The 15,459-nt window shown below is 47.5% G+C and overlaps 6 protein-coding genes across 6 annotated transcripts; 3 read left to right on the forward strand and 3 right to left on the reverse strand. All coding sequences in view use genetic code 12, as the record gives it.

Moving 5' to 3' along the window:
- Window positions 1-1,088: 1,088 nt before the first annotated feature.
- Window positions 1,089-2,816, forward strand: DIP5 (Dip5p; the record flags this gene model as incomplete). The annotated part of the gene is made up of 1 exon (XM_025485643.1): window positions 1,089-2,816. The coding sequence occupies one exon, from the start codon at window positions 1,089-1,091 to the stop codon at window positions 2,814-2,816; it is 1,728 nt and encodes a 575-aa protein (XP_025341108.1).
- Window positions 2,817-4,977: 2,161 nt separating this feature from the next.
- Window positions 4,978-6,111, forward strand: CXQ85_001951 (uncharacterized protein; the record flags this gene model as incomplete). The annotated part of the gene is made up of 1 exon (XM_025485644.1): window positions 4,978-6,111. The coding sequence occupies one exon, from the start codon at window positions 4,978-4,980 to the stop codon at window positions 6,109-6,111; it is 1,134 nt and encodes a 377-aa protein (XP_025341109.1).
- Window positions 6,112-7,025: 914 nt separating this feature from the next.
- On the forward strand, window positions 7,026-8,972 carry SSC1 (Hsp70 family ATPase; the record flags this gene model as incomplete). Its single annotated transcript, XM_025485645.1, has 1 exon — window positions 7,026-8,972. One exon carries the CDS (start codon window positions 7,026-7,028, stop codon window positions 8,970-8,972), a length of 1,947 nt encoding a protein of 648 aa, XP_025341110.1.
- Window positions 8,973-9,087: 115 nt separating this feature from the next.
- CXQ85_001953 (uncharacterized protein) lies at window positions 9,088-11,007 on the reverse strand (the record flags this gene model as incomplete). The annotated part of the gene is made up of 1 exon (XM_025485646.1): window positions 9,088-11,007. One exon carries the CDS (start codon window positions 11,005-11,007, stop codon window positions 9,088-9,090), a length of 1,920 nt encoding a protein of 639 aa, XP_025341111.1.
- A 639-nt stretch (window positions 11,008-11,646) lies between these two features.
- On the reverse strand, window positions 11,647-12,876 carry APR1 (proteinase A; the record flags this gene model as incomplete). The annotated part of the gene is made up of 1 exon (XM_025485647.1): window positions 11,647-12,876. One exon carries the CDS (start codon window positions 12,874-12,876, stop codon window positions 11,647-11,649), a length of 1,230 nt encoding a protein of 409 aa, XP_025341112.1.
- A 575-nt stretch (window positions 12,877-13,451) lies between these two features.
- On the reverse strand, window positions 13,452-14,969 carry CXQ85_001955 (17-beta-hydroxysteroid dehydrogenase-like protein; the record flags this gene model as incomplete). Its single annotated transcript, XM_025485648.1, has 1 exon — window positions 13,452-14,969. The coding sequence occupies one exon, from the start codon at window positions 14,967-14,969 to the stop codon at window positions 13,452-13,454; it is 1,518 nt and encodes a 505-aa protein (XP_025341113.1).
- Window positions 14,970-15,459: the final 490 nt, after the last annotated feature.

The following is a 15,459-nucleotide window of genomic DNA, read 5'->3' on the forward strand; positions in this document are numbered from 1 at the left end:
GAGAAGTGGAATGGAGCGGCTGGCACAGAACATGGCCCGCCGTTTGAGGATGGTTTTTTTGCTCTTTGCTTTGTTTTTTTTTTTTTCTGCTTTTTTCTGCCTTGGGCAGGCTCCGCTGAGGTTCCGCTGAGGCTCCACTGAGGACTTCACTGGGGCAATTTCTCGGACTTGCCAGCGATGATCTAACCATCGATTCCATGACGGATCTCATAAATTACGAGCCATTTCATGTACAACAAAAACAGATCCTGGCTTGGTTGGCTTGGTTTTTTTTGGGGAGTGACCCGGGATTTCCCATTTGTGGAGTGGTGACGAAACTGAGTAGTGGAGTTGCCAGTGGAGCTGTAGTGGAGTTCAGTGGGGTCTTTGTATGAGGGGGACCGTTTGCCTCGAGTCCCGCTTTGCCATGTACTGTGTTCTCCACGCAGCCAAGCGTTTTGGGTGCAAAAAAGACAAGGCAACAAGAAATGTAGACAATTGGTGCCAGAGTGCCAAAACTGCCACGACGTATTTCTTTGACGGATGAACTGAAAAGGACGTTTTGGGGTTTTGGGGGGAGTTCCCCTATTCTCGTGTATTTCCGTTGTTTCACCTTTGCTTTTTTTTTTTTTTTTTTTTTTCTGCTTCGGTGTTTATTTTCCCTTTTGCCTTTCCCTCGTCTTTGTCTGGTAAGGCGTTTTTTTTTTACCTTTGGTCTGGCACAACACAGGTCACTCAAGCCCCCAAGGGTCCGAAAAGCCAGTACATTGGGGCTGCTCCCACGTTAAAAATTTTCTATTTGCCGGGAAATCGATATCAGGCAAGGCAAAAATAATCCACGGAACTCAACGGCCTTTCTCGGCTGTTGGATGCCCTTCTGGGCTCATTTTGCATCCTTTTTTTTTTTTTTTTTGCAGCATTTACGTTGTGTTTTTTTGCCTCCTGTAACTTATCAATGCCGCACACGATGAGCTGCGTCTCTGTCTCTTTCTTTTCTTGGCTGCCCATTGATAAGCGGGGCATCCTATAAAGAAGCATAAAAGGTCGGCTCATCACCAACGCTTCTCTTTTTTGTGTTTTTGCAACCAGATCCTCCTACTCTACTTCAAATGAAAGATTACGAGAAACAGGTCGAAAGCGACGATGTCATCTCGCGCCACACGGCTGAGTACAACTTGTCTGTGGTTATGTCTAACCCGCAGCTCAAGCAGCAGACTGGCGAGGACCAGAAATTGAAAAAGGCCTTGGAGGCTAGACACTTGTCTATGATCGCCATTGGCGGTGCTCTTGGTACTGGTTTGTTGATCGGTACCGGTGGTGCTTTGAGAACTGGTGGACCCGGTGCTATCTTCATCACCTACTCTTTGATTGGTTTTGTGGTGTTTATGGTTTTGAGTGCTTTGGGTGAAGTTGCAACTTTCATCCCCTTGGCTGATGGTTTTGCTGGTTACTGTAGGAGATACGTTGACGAGTCTCTTGGTTTTGCTTGTGGCTGGGTCTACTTGTTCAAGTACTTGTTGCTTCCTCCTAACCAGTTGGTGGCCGGTGCATTGGTGATGCAATTCTGGGTCAGTCCGGATAGAGTCAACCCTGGTGTGTGGATTGCCGTGTTTTTGGTTATTATTACCGCTGTCAATGTTCTTGGTGTTCGTTTCTTTGGTGAAATTGAATTCTGGCTTTCTTGTGTTAAGGTTGTCACTTGTCTTGGTCTTATTATCCTTATGCTTTGTATCGCCTTGGGTGGTTCTCCTTCCGGCGACAGATTGGGTTTCAGATACTGGCAAGACCCTGGTGCTTTTAAGGAGTACCAGGATTCTTCTAGAGACTTGCACATTGAAGGCCCAACTGGTCGTTTCGTTTCCTTCGTTGCCGTCCTTGTCACCACCATTTTCGCTTACACTGGTTCCGAGTTGGTTGGTATCACTTTTGCCGAGTGTGCTAGACCAAGAAGGGCCATTCCAAAAGCTATCAAGTTGACTTTCTACCGTATTGTCATTTTCTACATTTGTTCCGTGTTGCTTTTGGGAATGTGTGTTTCCTCCAACGACCCTAAGCTTTTGGGTGCCAGTGGTAGTACCGCCTCGGCTTCTCCATTCGTTATTGCCATCACCAACGCTAAGATCAAGGGCTTGGATCACGTTATCAACGCCTGTATTTTGATCTTTGTCATGTCCGCTGCTAACTCGGATATGTACATTTGTTCCAGAACCGTCTACGGTCTTGCCGTTGCTGGTTACGCTCCTCGTTTCTTCTCCAAGACCAACAAGATGGGTGTCCCATTGTACGGTATTGCGCTTTGCTTCGCTTTCTGTTTGTTGGGATTCATGACCACTTCCTCGTCTGCCGCTGAGATTTTCAACCACTTTGTCAACGTTGTGTCTCTTACCGGTTTGATCACCTGGACTTGTATCCTTTTCCTCCACATGCGTTTCATGAAGGCCTTGACCGCCCAGGGACTCGACAGAAAGAGAGACTTGGCCTTCCGTTCGCCATTCCAGCCTTTCGGCACCTACTTTGCATTCTGCGTGTGTTGCTTCCTTATCCTTGCTAAGAACTTTACCGTCTTCTTGGGTAACGACTTCCCATACGAGACCTTCATCACCGGTTACATTGTCCTTCCTGTGTTCATCATCATGTTGTTCGGCTGGAAGTTCTGGAAGAAGACCAGATTGATTCCTCCAGCTGAGGTTGACTTGAACACCTACAGAGATGTTGTTGACTACGAGGAGGAGCAGTTCCAGGCCAAGGATGCCGAGGACAAGGCTGTCAGAGAGGCCCAGGGCAACCCTAAGGATGTCAAGTGGTTCTACGAAAAGATCTTTGGCTGGATCTTCTAAGGACATCTCGGCTGTTGGCGGGTGTTGCGGCGGCGGCCATGTTCCGCCGAATGTACGATGCGATGGGTATTCTCTGAACAACTTGGCGAACGCCGTGCAGATGTCTGCTGCGAACGGAAAGGCGAAAATGCTATCTCCAAAAGCAGTTGCATCGGATGTGCATTCACGGCTAATATGCTGGCAATTGAACTATGCCACGAAAAAAAAATAAAGCATCGCTGTGATGTCTGCCAGCCGGCGTTCGCCGTGTATTATTAGTGATAATGATGATATTTATGTGATATTTTAGTTGTAGTGTGGGGGAAGATTTTCAGTGCTCACAGGAATGTGGAGATGAGCAGAGATGAGATGGAGGGGCCCCCTTAGTGAAAAGATACAGTTTGAACGACCAATCCATGATTCCTTAACTTTGATTGGCTCTTTTGCCTTGAGAAGTACGATCTAAATCTTAATTATCTGTTTTTACCTACTTTTAGATTTTTTCTGCCACTTTTTACGTTTGCTACTCAGTAATGCCTTCAGGCTGCGAAATGGGGTGACGTTTCGAATCTACATTTCCAGTACTGGATGGGACCAAACCTTAAAATATGAAAAACACGAATACAAAATATCGGGCTAACTCTAATCAGGTCAATTGGTACATCAATCGTTTACCCTTTGTTTGAAGTAGCAACCCGAGGAAAAGGCGATGCCGAGAATTCGATGCTGGGTGTTTGGCGCCATTGCTTATCGTCTGGTGCAATAGCCGGCGGTAAAATCAGCACTTTTCCATGGGAAAAATCAGGCTTAGAAAAAAAAAAGGCTCCTCGTCACCGTGGAAGCGTATCGGCAGAGGCTACTAATACTGATTTTCTGGGGCAATGCCGGTCACCTAAAAGCTATTTAAAACCAAGTGTGTTCGGCATTTTTGTATCATTTCTGTTTTGTGGAGTTCCCCTCTCAATGTCTGGCGAACCAGTTACATGTAATTGAAGATTTTCAATTGAACGTTGAAGGGTACCCACATTTTGATCTCTAACGTGGTATTTCAATTGCAGGTATACATGGATGAGAGTTGTCTACATAACCAAATCTTGAACCCAATGGGTACAAATTTTCAGTACCAAACACTCATCAATGCAATTGAGGCTAGCACAATTTCCTAATTGGAAGCAAACCGGCTGTGGGCACAGTCCAGTAATAAAAGCCATGAAAGCTCAACTTTGAAATACCAAACCGTTGATCTCGGCAGCGAAGACTTACCTCTACTAGTAACTCTCCAAATAATAATTGCTTCAAGCCGTTTCTTTTAACATGGCTAAAAAAAGTCAATGCCTCTGGCGCAAGTGCAATGCAAGCAGCCCATTATCCTCTAGACCCCTTCTGTGGGCGCATCGCTCTCCTTGCTCACCAAAATCCCTTCCAACGTACATTAAACTATACTAAGCTTTATAGAGCTATTTTGGCCGCAACTGCCGCCCAATTCCTGATAACCTCTCCCAGTGATCCATCTCTTGCGGACTACGGTACTGTAGACCCTGAGACCGCAAGTACGCACGCAATAACACCGCAAAAGGCTCCACGCAAAGCAACACCCAACACTGTGAACGAGAAGCACCGCCAGTCTAAGCAAAAGTAAAAGTACTTTTTCAGCCAACAACAGCCTCTGTTTTTAAATAAACCCCCCCGAGTCTCGAGGGGCAGCCAGCGTCACGTGCGCATGAACAAATCAATCCTCCAGGTACCTTCGCGATCTAGGTTGAAATCAAAAAGCTAAGTTAAATACTCACCCTTCAACTCCACCCAGTATCCCCCCTCCAGCTTCACTACACATCCTGTTACAGTTCTGGCGAAGGTATAAGCAGTTGTCAAGTAATTCCATACGAACGACTCGCTTGCTCTGTATAATAGTTATCCAAGCAAATTGGGCCCAATGAATTCAACCAGCTTAGCCACCAATTCCTTGGGCACTTCCTCCCTCAACCATGCCCTAAGGTCTCAGCCGTCGGTATCGTCTGGGGTTGGAGATGTCTCGCCGGTGGATGATTCAGAACAGCTCCAAGGCGGGCATTCCCACAATAATCATGTTTCTCATAATAATCACGCTAACCACTCCCAGCAAAACCACCACATGCACCTTCCGCATCACCACAATCCACTGTACGGCTCAATCAACCTGCTTATGCCGCTACAAGAGAACTTTGGCAAGATTAACGACAATGTGGCAAAATTAGAAAATGATGTGGCCACTCTAAGCCAGGAGCTAGCGTACTTCCGCCATGTCATGGACTTCCAGAACCTGAAAATTGAAAAGTTGACCCTGCTATTATCTGATGTACTACAAAATAAGGATTCTTCGTCCATAGTTAATCTGTTGCAATCGCTACAAGAGGGTGATCCTTTTAATGTCAATGACAACCATGACCAGGTTGATGACCTGGTACCTGAATCTGTCCATGATTCAGTCCACGACTCAGTTCACGACGCAGTTCACGATTCAGTTCACGATTCCGTTCACGATGTAACAGCCGCTATCCCTTCATTACAACTGTCTAATGTGGTCCAAGTACCAGGCGTTGTCGATGTGCTGGGTGTGTCACTTAACAATAACATGGACCCTCAGCTCCACCAGGTGGCCCAGGCGGCTGTGCTGGCACAAGGTAAGGGCGGTAAAAGAAAACGTGCAGCCTACGCTAAGGTAAATGGCAGCTCAGATAACATCAAAGCTCTGCAACAACAAAACCATCAACTGCAGTCTCAACAACAACAGAGACAGATGCAACAAGCATCTATCCAACAACAACAAGAACAAAACCAACAGCATTCACAGCAACGAGCCCTGAGCTCTATGCAGCAAAGGCAGCAACAACAGCAACAACAGCAGCAAGCACAACAATCACAACAACAGCAACAAGCTGACACCTCGAAGGACAGTTTGGTGCTGATGCCAGGGCTCGAAGTCGTGAGCGTGGATGAAATGGGAGGTCGGAAGAAGCCAAAGATTTCTGTCGACTTCCTCCATAATCCAATGACTGTGAAAGATATTTATGATGAATTTACTAGAGGGTTCCGTGGACAACCACCACTACGAGAGATGGACGAGAGATTCGGTAAACACGAATGGAGAGGTGACTCTCGATCCAAGGAACTGAAAAGATTTCAAAGAAGGAAAAAGCTTTGCGATGCCATTGAACGAGGCATGGCCAAGTACGGTAAGACAGCCTTGGATATCATTCAGTATATTGAAGATTTCCGTGGAGAAAAATCCCTCACATGGGTCATGAATGGTAATTTGCCACGAGATTTACTTGAATGAAGAGGTTGTACTTAATCGCAAAACGACGGGGGCCTTTCACTGTCGAACGGTGACGAGCCAAACGAGCAGGACGCATAACGTCTTGCACTGTATTGTATTATGGGACTGGGATGAGTTTGAGTCGCCACTTTCTGTAATGTAGGCCGTATGTATTATGTTTATACTTTCGTTTAGAATTGATGAAGGTTTGGGAATAGAAGTAGAGGGAGGAGTACCAGGTCTGGCGAAGCACCAATAAACGTCAACCTACCAACACCAATTGACATATTTTACTACAGTAAACTCGGCAACAGAATTATCTGAAATATTCAAGCCAAAACGGTGTATTTGCAACCATCATAGGTCATGTAGTATCGGCTACCTCATCGGGCCGACAACGGGCATCCCAGTCAGACTCCGAGACGTCAATGAGAATGACACATAACGGAAAGATCCATACGAAACGGCAAATGAGTTCCTCCAAGGATCTCCAAGCCATCAGTGGCCACACTACAAACCACGATCCCTTAATATTACACTTTACATTCCCTGATTGCCTTCCCACAGTTCCAGTGGATGCCTTAAGCCTTCGCCACAAGGATGCAGTGCGGTCAGAATATTTTGCACCCAAATCTCAGCAACAGCAACAGACAGTCCAGGAACACTAAACCCGGTTCATCAGTAAAGCAGAAAAAACCCCTATATAGTCAAATCTGAATGTGGAAAAGTGAAGCTTATATAGTTATTTTTCTTTCTTTTCCTTGTGTTGTCTCAAATGTACCGCCCTGGCTGTTTCGCCTGACTCTGTAAATTTCTGGAATCTTCCAGCTCCCATGGCGCGCGCCGGGTAACCTCACAAAATTTTCATACACCTTAGCAAATACCTCTCATATATATAGACCATCCACATACTTCTTTACCAACCATCTACAACAATGTTGTCTGCAAGAAACTCCGCCAAAAATGCTTTCAAGCGTTTCGTGCGCCACCAGTCTGATGCTGCCCCAGGTGGCTCTGTGATTGGTATTGACTTGGGTACCACCAACTCTGCCGTTGCAGTCATGGAAGGTAAGATCCCAAAGATCATCGAGAACTCTGAAGGTGGTAGAACCACTCCATCCATCGTTGCTTTCACCAAGGAGGGTGAGCGTTTGGTTGGTATTCCAGCCAAGCGTCAGGCTGTTGTCAACCCAGAGAACACTCTTTTCGCCACCAAGAGATTGATTGGTAGAAGATTTGAGGACACTGAGGTTCAGAGAGACATCAAGCAGGTTCCATACAAGATCACCAAGCACCAGAACGGTGACGCCTGGCTCGAGGCCCGTGGTACCCAGTACTCTCCTCAGCAGATCGGTGGTTTCGTCTTGAACAAGATGAAGGAGACCGCTGAGTCTTACTTGGGCAAGACCGTCAAGAACGCCGTTGTCACCTGTCCAGCTTACTTTAACGATGCCCAGAGACAGGCTACCAAGGACGCCGGTAAGATTGTCGGTTTGAACGTCATGAGAGTTGTCAACGAGCCAACCGCTGCCGCTTTGGCTTACGGTTTGGAGAAGAAGGACGGTGAGGTTGTTGCCGTCTTCGACTTGGGTGGTGGTACTTTCGATATCTCCATCTTGGACATTGGTGCTGGTGTTTTCGAGGTCAAGTCCACCAACGGTGACACTCACTTGGGTGGTGAGGACTTTGACATTGCCATTGTTAGAAACATTGTCGAGACCTTCAAGAAGGAGTCCGGTATTGACTTGGAGTCCGACAGAATGGCCATCCAGAGAATCAGAGAGGCTGCTGAGAAGGCCAAGATTGAATTGTCTTCCACCATCTCTACTGAGATCAACTTGCCATTTATCACTGCTGACGCTTCTGGTCCAAAGCACATCAACCAGAAGATCACCAGATCTCAGTTCGAGTCCCTTGTTGAGCCATTGGTCAAGAAGACCGTTGAGCCATGTAAGAAGGCCTTGAAGGACGCTGGTTTGTCCACTTCTGACGTCTCCGAGGTCATCTTGGTCGGTGGTATGTCTAGAATGCCAAAGGTCATGGAGACCGTCAAGTCCATCTTCGGTAAGGACCCATCCAAGGCTGTCAACCCAGATGAGGCTGTTGCCATGGGTGCTGCTATCCAGGGTGGTATCTTGGCCGGTGAGGTCAAGGACGTCGTTCTTTTGGATGTCACTCCATTGTCTTTGGGTATTGAGACCATGGGTGGCGTTTTCGCTAGATTGATCTCTAGAAACACTACCATCCCAGCCAAGAAGTCTCAGATCTTCTCCACCGCTTCTGCTGGTCAGACTTCCGTCGAGATCAGAGTGTTCCAGGGTGAGAGAGAGTTGACCAGAGACAACAAGTTGATTGGTAACTTCACCTTGTCTGGTATCCCACCAGCTCCAAAGGGTGTTCCTCAGATTGAGGTCACCTTCGACATTGACACTGATGGTATCATCAAGGTCTCTGCTCGTGACAAGGCCACCAACAAGGATGCTTCCATCACTGTTGCTGGTTCTTCTGGTTTGTCCGACTCTGAGATTGAGAAGATGGTCCAGGACGCTGAGAAGTTCGCTGAGTCCGACAAGGCCAAGAGAGAGTCTATCGAGTCTGCCAACAGAGCCGACCAGTTGTGTAACGACACTGAGAACTCTTTGAACGAGTTCAAGGACAAGATCGAGTCCGTTGACGCTGACAAGCTTAAGGAGCAGATCGCTTCCTTGAGAGAGATCGCCGTCAAGGCCCAGTCTGGTGAGGAGGTTGACCCAACTGAGTTGAAGAACAAGACCGAGGAGTTGCAAAACGAATCCTTGAAGGTGTTCGAGAAGTTGTACAAGAGCAACAACGAGAACAACAACGAGGGCAACAACGGCAACGAGTCTTCTGAACAGAAATAAGATGATTGATGACTAGCTTCAAATGTGGGCCAGCATCGGTCCTCTACTTGTATATATTGCTGTAATTAACCTTTCATGAGTGCAAGATAAAAAATGATGTAGATTGAAATGCTATTTAGTTTGCCGAAGAGGCAAAGTTAAGATTACGATGAATTCCAGATGAACGTGGAATATGAAGTGCCGGTTCCATAGGACTATCCAGATACTTTGAGCTTGGTGTTGCTGGTGGAGGCGTCATTGGAACAGGACTAGCTGGTCCAGGCGTATTTGCAGCAGTGGACTTCTTGCGCCGAAGAGTACCATAACGCTTGACTATGGCAGACTCTGTTACTGATTGAGCACACAGACCCAGGTAAACTGAAGAACCAGACGCCAGAGAAGCGTCATCCGACTCGTAGTCCAACATCTCACCAAGGACAGAACGACGATTGAGTGTTTGATGAAGCTTCTCGACAGTAGGGTCTTCTTCCCAATCTGAGACCTCTTCAGGCAAAGAGACGACGTCGTTATCAGACAAGATGGAATCAGACACGGAGACGAGAGAAACCATATCGTCGTCATCAGCATTTTCTGATTCAGCAATGGTCTGGGCAAGTACTTTTCCAGAAGCTGCTGACTGAGCCCTGGAGACTGGTTCGCCAAGATGAGAGGAGTTGGTACCTCTGTCACTTCCTCCCTTGACAATGCTAGCGTTATAAGACAGAGCTACTTCAGGAGTGCCCTTCAACATCGAAGGAACGCTTTGGCCAGCCATAAGGGCTTGGAACATGGTGATTTCCTGACGTAACTGGATTCTCTGGGCAAGAACGTTCGACAAGTAGCGTCTCCAAAGAGCCTGGATCCGCTGGTTCTCAAGAGAAGCAGACACAGTGTGTGGAGGAGGTTGAGGAGCATTAGGATCTGAAAATGCAGCACTAGAAGTGTAAGGCTTGCTCAGAACTGGACTGCTGAGCTCCTGCTGTTCGTTAATGAACTTAGAAAGATGCGACCATTTACCATCGGCACCTTTGCTTGGTTTCGATGAAGGTTGAGATGAGATTGCCGTCATTGGAACAGCAGGTGCAGCAGGTGGAGCAGGAGCTCTGGTTGCAGTGGATTCGTGAACTTCATGGCCAGCCATGTGTTTAAGTTCATCAGTGAGTCCTTCAACCTTAGCAGCACCTTGTTCACTGCCCAAGTATGGGTTCTTGAGAGGAGCAGAAATCACTGCTGGACGAGAAACGGGGTTGGAGTTCTTGCGTTTGCTTGAACCAGACCTATTCATCGTAGCTCTTTGCGTAGCCTTCTTCTTGGTAACAAATGCATGTATTCTTCTTGGCCAGTGCTTCATGGCCTTCAATTTTGCAACCATTTTCCTCAACCGAAGCTTAAGTCTATAGCTCATGGAACCTTCATTAGACCGAAGAGCTTTTCTTCTGAAAAGACCCTGAGAAGGCGTCTGGCCATAGTCTGGGCCTGCCTTGGTAGGTTTACGGCGTAAACCAGCTCTATTTCTAAGCTTTGACTTTGATCTATGGTTCAACAGATCCTGTCTTGTGGAAAAAATCGTAGCTTGCGAGCCCATGGAGTCTGAAATATCCCTTCTGTCACTATAAAGACTGGAAGAGTGCTGAGACCTGGTAGGCTTAGGCGCATCAGCTATATACTGGGAGAACCTCTCAGGCACTTGATGAAGAGGCCCACTGTGAAGCTGAAGATGCGTACGTCTGTCTATCATATTCGTGCTTCCCTGAGATGGGCTCTGTGGAAGCTGTTTATCCTTCATTGAAGGTCTTGCCTGGACAGTCTGGTCTCCCTCCATGCTCTGGGTCTTATAGTAGTGGTCAGAAGCTGGAATCAGAGACAGTCTGGAGGAGTCAGTTTGAACCTCGAGTCTTTCGTGAGGCGATTGGGAAGTGGAAGAATCCTTCTTGGGTCTTCTGGAGTATGGGTTCTCTCTAAGAAGCTCACTGGTTAAAACGTCAGACACTGTGTGGTCAGAAGCCTCAGATTTAGCAGCGAGGACTGGTTTCCACTCAGCTGAGGCGACACTCATGATATTTATTCGGGAGACGAGAAAGTGAGATTAGACGAGAATGAAGAAAAGGGAAGGAGAAGGAGTTTTATGAAAATCTTTGTGTGGATCAATGATCTGGGGATCATCGTGATCCAGCTGGCTGGCGGTTTCCAGATCGGGCATCACCAGCATTTTATGCGAGAAATGCGAGGTGCCTAGTTCCACAAAAATGGCTAGGCATTGGGGAGAATAATGGAAGGAGGTAGAGAGGTTTTGACGAGGAAAGTGTAAGAAGAACGGTTATGCTATTTTTAGGGAGATGGGTAGTTTTGGGGGTTCTTTTGGTGGGAGTGTGGTGATATGGGTGGACCTGAGCCAGCCAGCGTTTTTCGCAGCCACAGCAATGACAGAGATAGGGAGGACAGTACTGGTGCTGGGCATTCCATATGTTACAGGGAACAGAACTGGTTCAATTGTAGAAAGCAGGTAATACAAGGTATTTGATGAATTGGCTGGGTTATGGCTGGACTATGGCTGGTTACAGTCGCACAACGCCGTTATCTCGATATTCGCAGCATGTCCAAGCCTGCTACAGAAACCTCAAAGCCACAAGTGGGCTCGAACAATAGATTCCAAGACGTGTATTAAGCTTTCCAGAGCTTCTAACTAGCGGGCTGCTTATTTGGCTGGGGCCAAACCAACAGCGTTCTTTTTCAAGTCGTAAACGGAGTAGTATCTTCTCAAGAAGGCGTCACCGATGATAGCCAAGTCACCAATAGGCTTAGGGAAGTCCATTGGAGTGAAGGCAGAGATACAAGATCCAGACACTTCCAAGGTGTAGTCGTATGGAGACAAGGTGAAGTTGTAACCAGCGAAAGTCAAGGTCAAGTCTGGCAACTCGTCTCTCTTCTCACAGTCAACCTGGTACTGGCCAGACCAAGACTTGGTGGCACCAATCTTGGCGTTGATAAGCTCAGCCAAAGCAGATGGCAAAGTGATCAAAGAAGTACCGGTGTCAATAGCAGCACCAGTGGAGGTCAATTCGGCGTACTCATCGCCCAATCCGATACCGTCAAAGGAAACCTCCCAGTAAGCCTTTCTTCTAACTGGCAACCAGGTAAGGGAGCCCTTGAAGTGGGAGTCATCGTAACCACCGAAAGTGGCCACACCTCCGTCGTTTTCGTCCTCATTGGCGTCACCAAGGTAGAAACCAAACTGAGGAGACTCAAAGAGACCCTGGTTGATGGCGTTGTAGACTGGTGGAACAATCTTGTTGACGGAGATAGTGTCGTAAGCCAAACCCAAGATACCGTCGAACTTACCAAAGGCGAAAGCCAAGCCAGGCTCGGAAGTGGCCTCAGCAAACTGTTGCTTTGGAATCACCAAGTCACCAATAGCCAAGGTGTCCTGGGAAACGTAACCCTCCATAGCACCAGAACCATACTGGATAGAGAACTCAGAGCCGTTAGCCTTGTAAGAAGCAGACTCGTCGTGGTTGTACTTGGAGTGCAAGAAACAAGCCAAGGAGCTGCAGTCCTTGGATGGAACCCACAAGTTAGAAGAACCAGTATCCAAGATAACCTTGAAGGTCTGGCCTGGGGTACCAAGCTGGATTTCAGTGAAGTACTGGGCATTCAAGTAGTTGGTAAGAGGAGCCTCGTGCTTGCCACCGTTAGAAACAAGTGGAATCTGAGCCACATCCTGACCGCTCTGGCCAGAGTTACCGTAGCCAGCAGCAGCGTAGGCATCAATGTACTTCAGGGCCAAAGCCGAGGTGTATTCATGGAACCTAAAGGCATCCAAGGATTCCTCAACGGGAATTTTATTAAGCTTGGTGGAGAACTTTTTGGCATCGGTGGCACCGAAAAGTGCCGCTGCCACAGCAACGAGGGTGGTGGTCAACTTCATATTTGATAAGGATTGAAGAAGAGAAGTGGTGGGTAAGTACTGAGTGTGGCGAGGTGGGGGTGATATATACTGTCACAGGGGTATATGTACGGGTTTTTTATGGAAATGGCCCGGGAAATTGGGTAGAAATAAATTGGGGGTACGTTGAAGATGGAATTAGAGTGATTACAGATTTCAAAGTATTGAAACCCCAGAAATTGGTCAATTGTGGGGGTTGTTCGCTGGTTAATTAGGGGCAGAGGGCTGGCTATATGACCGCAACCTTGTGGCCAGACCCGTGCACCACGTAATTAGGTTTCCGAATTGAGACCTCGAGCCACTCAATTGGAAGCTCCAGCATCTTATCAGGAGAGAAAGAGGGTCGTTTGGGGGATTGTTAGAGAGCAATAGAGAAAGTGGGAAGATTTAAACCCAGCTGGACAGGTTGCCTTCAACGGATGAACAACTTTAGTCTAGAAGGCACATGCAGGCTTATCAATTTCAAAGCCTTTGTGTGTCGCTGCCTCGGGGCCGCTTATCGGTGACTGTAATTTCGCAGCCATTTGTTAGTCGTAACACATCCATCAATTAACTTCTTACAAATTGTTGAACTCTTCAATCCCCTTATCGTAGCCCTGTTCCCACTCCCAGAGGAACTTCGATTTGCCCTTGGCGTCAATGTGCTCCTTCAAACGGGCACACTTGACTGCTTGTCTGCGTCCAAGAAGAGAGCCTTGTTTAGCAAACTCAACGCTGTCTCTCCAGGCAACAGTGAAACCTTCCTTGTAACGGTCGTGTTCGTACTTCTCGTTCAGATTCTGCAGGTTCCAGTAGTCGGAATGTGCCTTGAAATTGCCTTCAAGAACTTCATTGAACTTGTTGTCATCAGGAACAGTAATCTTTGGAGGAGCAAAACTGTTGTGCAATTGCTGACGGAAATCCCATTCGCCACCGTTGCCTGACTCAAACTTGTAAGTCCAGAAGTAGGAACCACCACCAGCACGCTTGAAAATAAGGTCGGCAATTCTGCCACCGAAACGACTGGAAAGCTCAGCTCTCTTCTGGTTACCGTAGTCGTTTGGATCCAAGCCGGCCTTAGAGTAGGAATCGCCGTCCAAAACACAAGACCATTCGCCGACCATAAAATCAACACCGTTACCGTCATCAGTGAGGTTAGTAAGAAGATCGCCTTCCAAATCGTCAGTGATCTGGTTAGGGTCCTTCTTCTTGTCGTTACCATCGAAACAGCGGTAAACGTGGTGGTCAACGACAACACCAATGGTGGTGCCGATATCCTGGTTATCCTGGACCCATTTCACCCACTGGTCTGGCCACCAGCCATCAGAAATGACCACAGGAACAGACTTATCCACAGCACGAATAGCATTGATGGCGTCAGCGTAGTACTTCTTCTGTTTCGAGGCGCCGTTCGAGAATTCCGCTTCGTTGACAATCTGAATACCTGCAACGTTCTCGTAGTTGGCGATATCGCCAGCCAAGAACTTGAGAGCATCGATAACCAAGTTCTGGGCCGAGGACTTATTCCAGAACTCAGCCTTACCGTTGTTGGTTTCACCACTATGGTCGTTACCGTTAGCGCCGTATGGCAAACCGTGGATATCAATCAAAACACCAATATCAAAACGCCCAGCAGGCTCGATGTAGTTCTTCTTGATGATCTCCCACGAGTTCTTGTAAACGCCAGCAACCTTCTCGAACTTGGTTCCCTTGGTATATTTACCGCCGTCGATGTTCCAGTAACCAATTGGAAGCCTAATAGCAGTCACACCGTTATCCTGGAGCCACTGCCAGTCGTCATCATTCACATAGTGCTTCCAGTGGTTCTCATACTTCTCCCTGGCCTTATCCACGCCCAAAGCCTTGATATTACCCTCAGCGGCCTGAAGTTCAGTCTCAGCGCCATCAGGGAAAATCGAATGGTAAATCCACTTTTCTCCCACGAAAAGAGCACCAAAGTTAGGTCCAAAGTTGTACCTGGCCCTAAAGATCTGTTTCCTCAGAGGAGGTTGGCCAGCATCCACCGGAGGATCAGCAGCATTGACGGAAGCCACCGAGTGGCTTCTCATTTTATCGACTAACTTCGAAAGTCCCATTTTGTGATTTTTATCAAAGATAGCAAAAAATATGGGCTCTATGCCAGTTTTTGTAGGGATGATTTTGCAATCACTCTTGCTGGGGGACGGTTGCTAGCGATTGTGCAGGAGACACAGCCTGAACAGGTCCCAGGCACACACAGAGTGGCAGTTAAAAGGGCCCCAAAAAAGGCTGGAAAGACGAAATTCCATGGAAATACTTATCTTGGTCAAGGTCACCAAGAAAAGTCACTTTTGGATTTCCTCCTCCTTCCCAGCTCCAAATACGCTCTGCTCGCCTTGACACCACAGTACATACCGTCAAGCTTCTATCGCAGCACCATCTTGGGCAAGGTGCCTACATGAATTAGACGCCCAGCATGGTTGCCAGTTTTACCGATGGCCACTTTTCACAAACCCTGGCGGATACAACTTTTGGCGAATGGTGGACGTCCAACGCTCCATTCCTGAATAGTGTCTCTAAGCCTATATTAGGGGTCCAGGTGTGGTA

Source organism: Candidozyma haemuli (assembly GCF_002926055.2).
Source record: "Candidozyma haemuli strain B11899 chromosome Unknown C_2014730914, whole genome shotgun sequence".
NCBI lineage: Eukaryota > Fungi > Ascomycota > Pichiomycetes > Serinales > Metschnikowiaceae > Candidozyma > Candidozyma haemuli.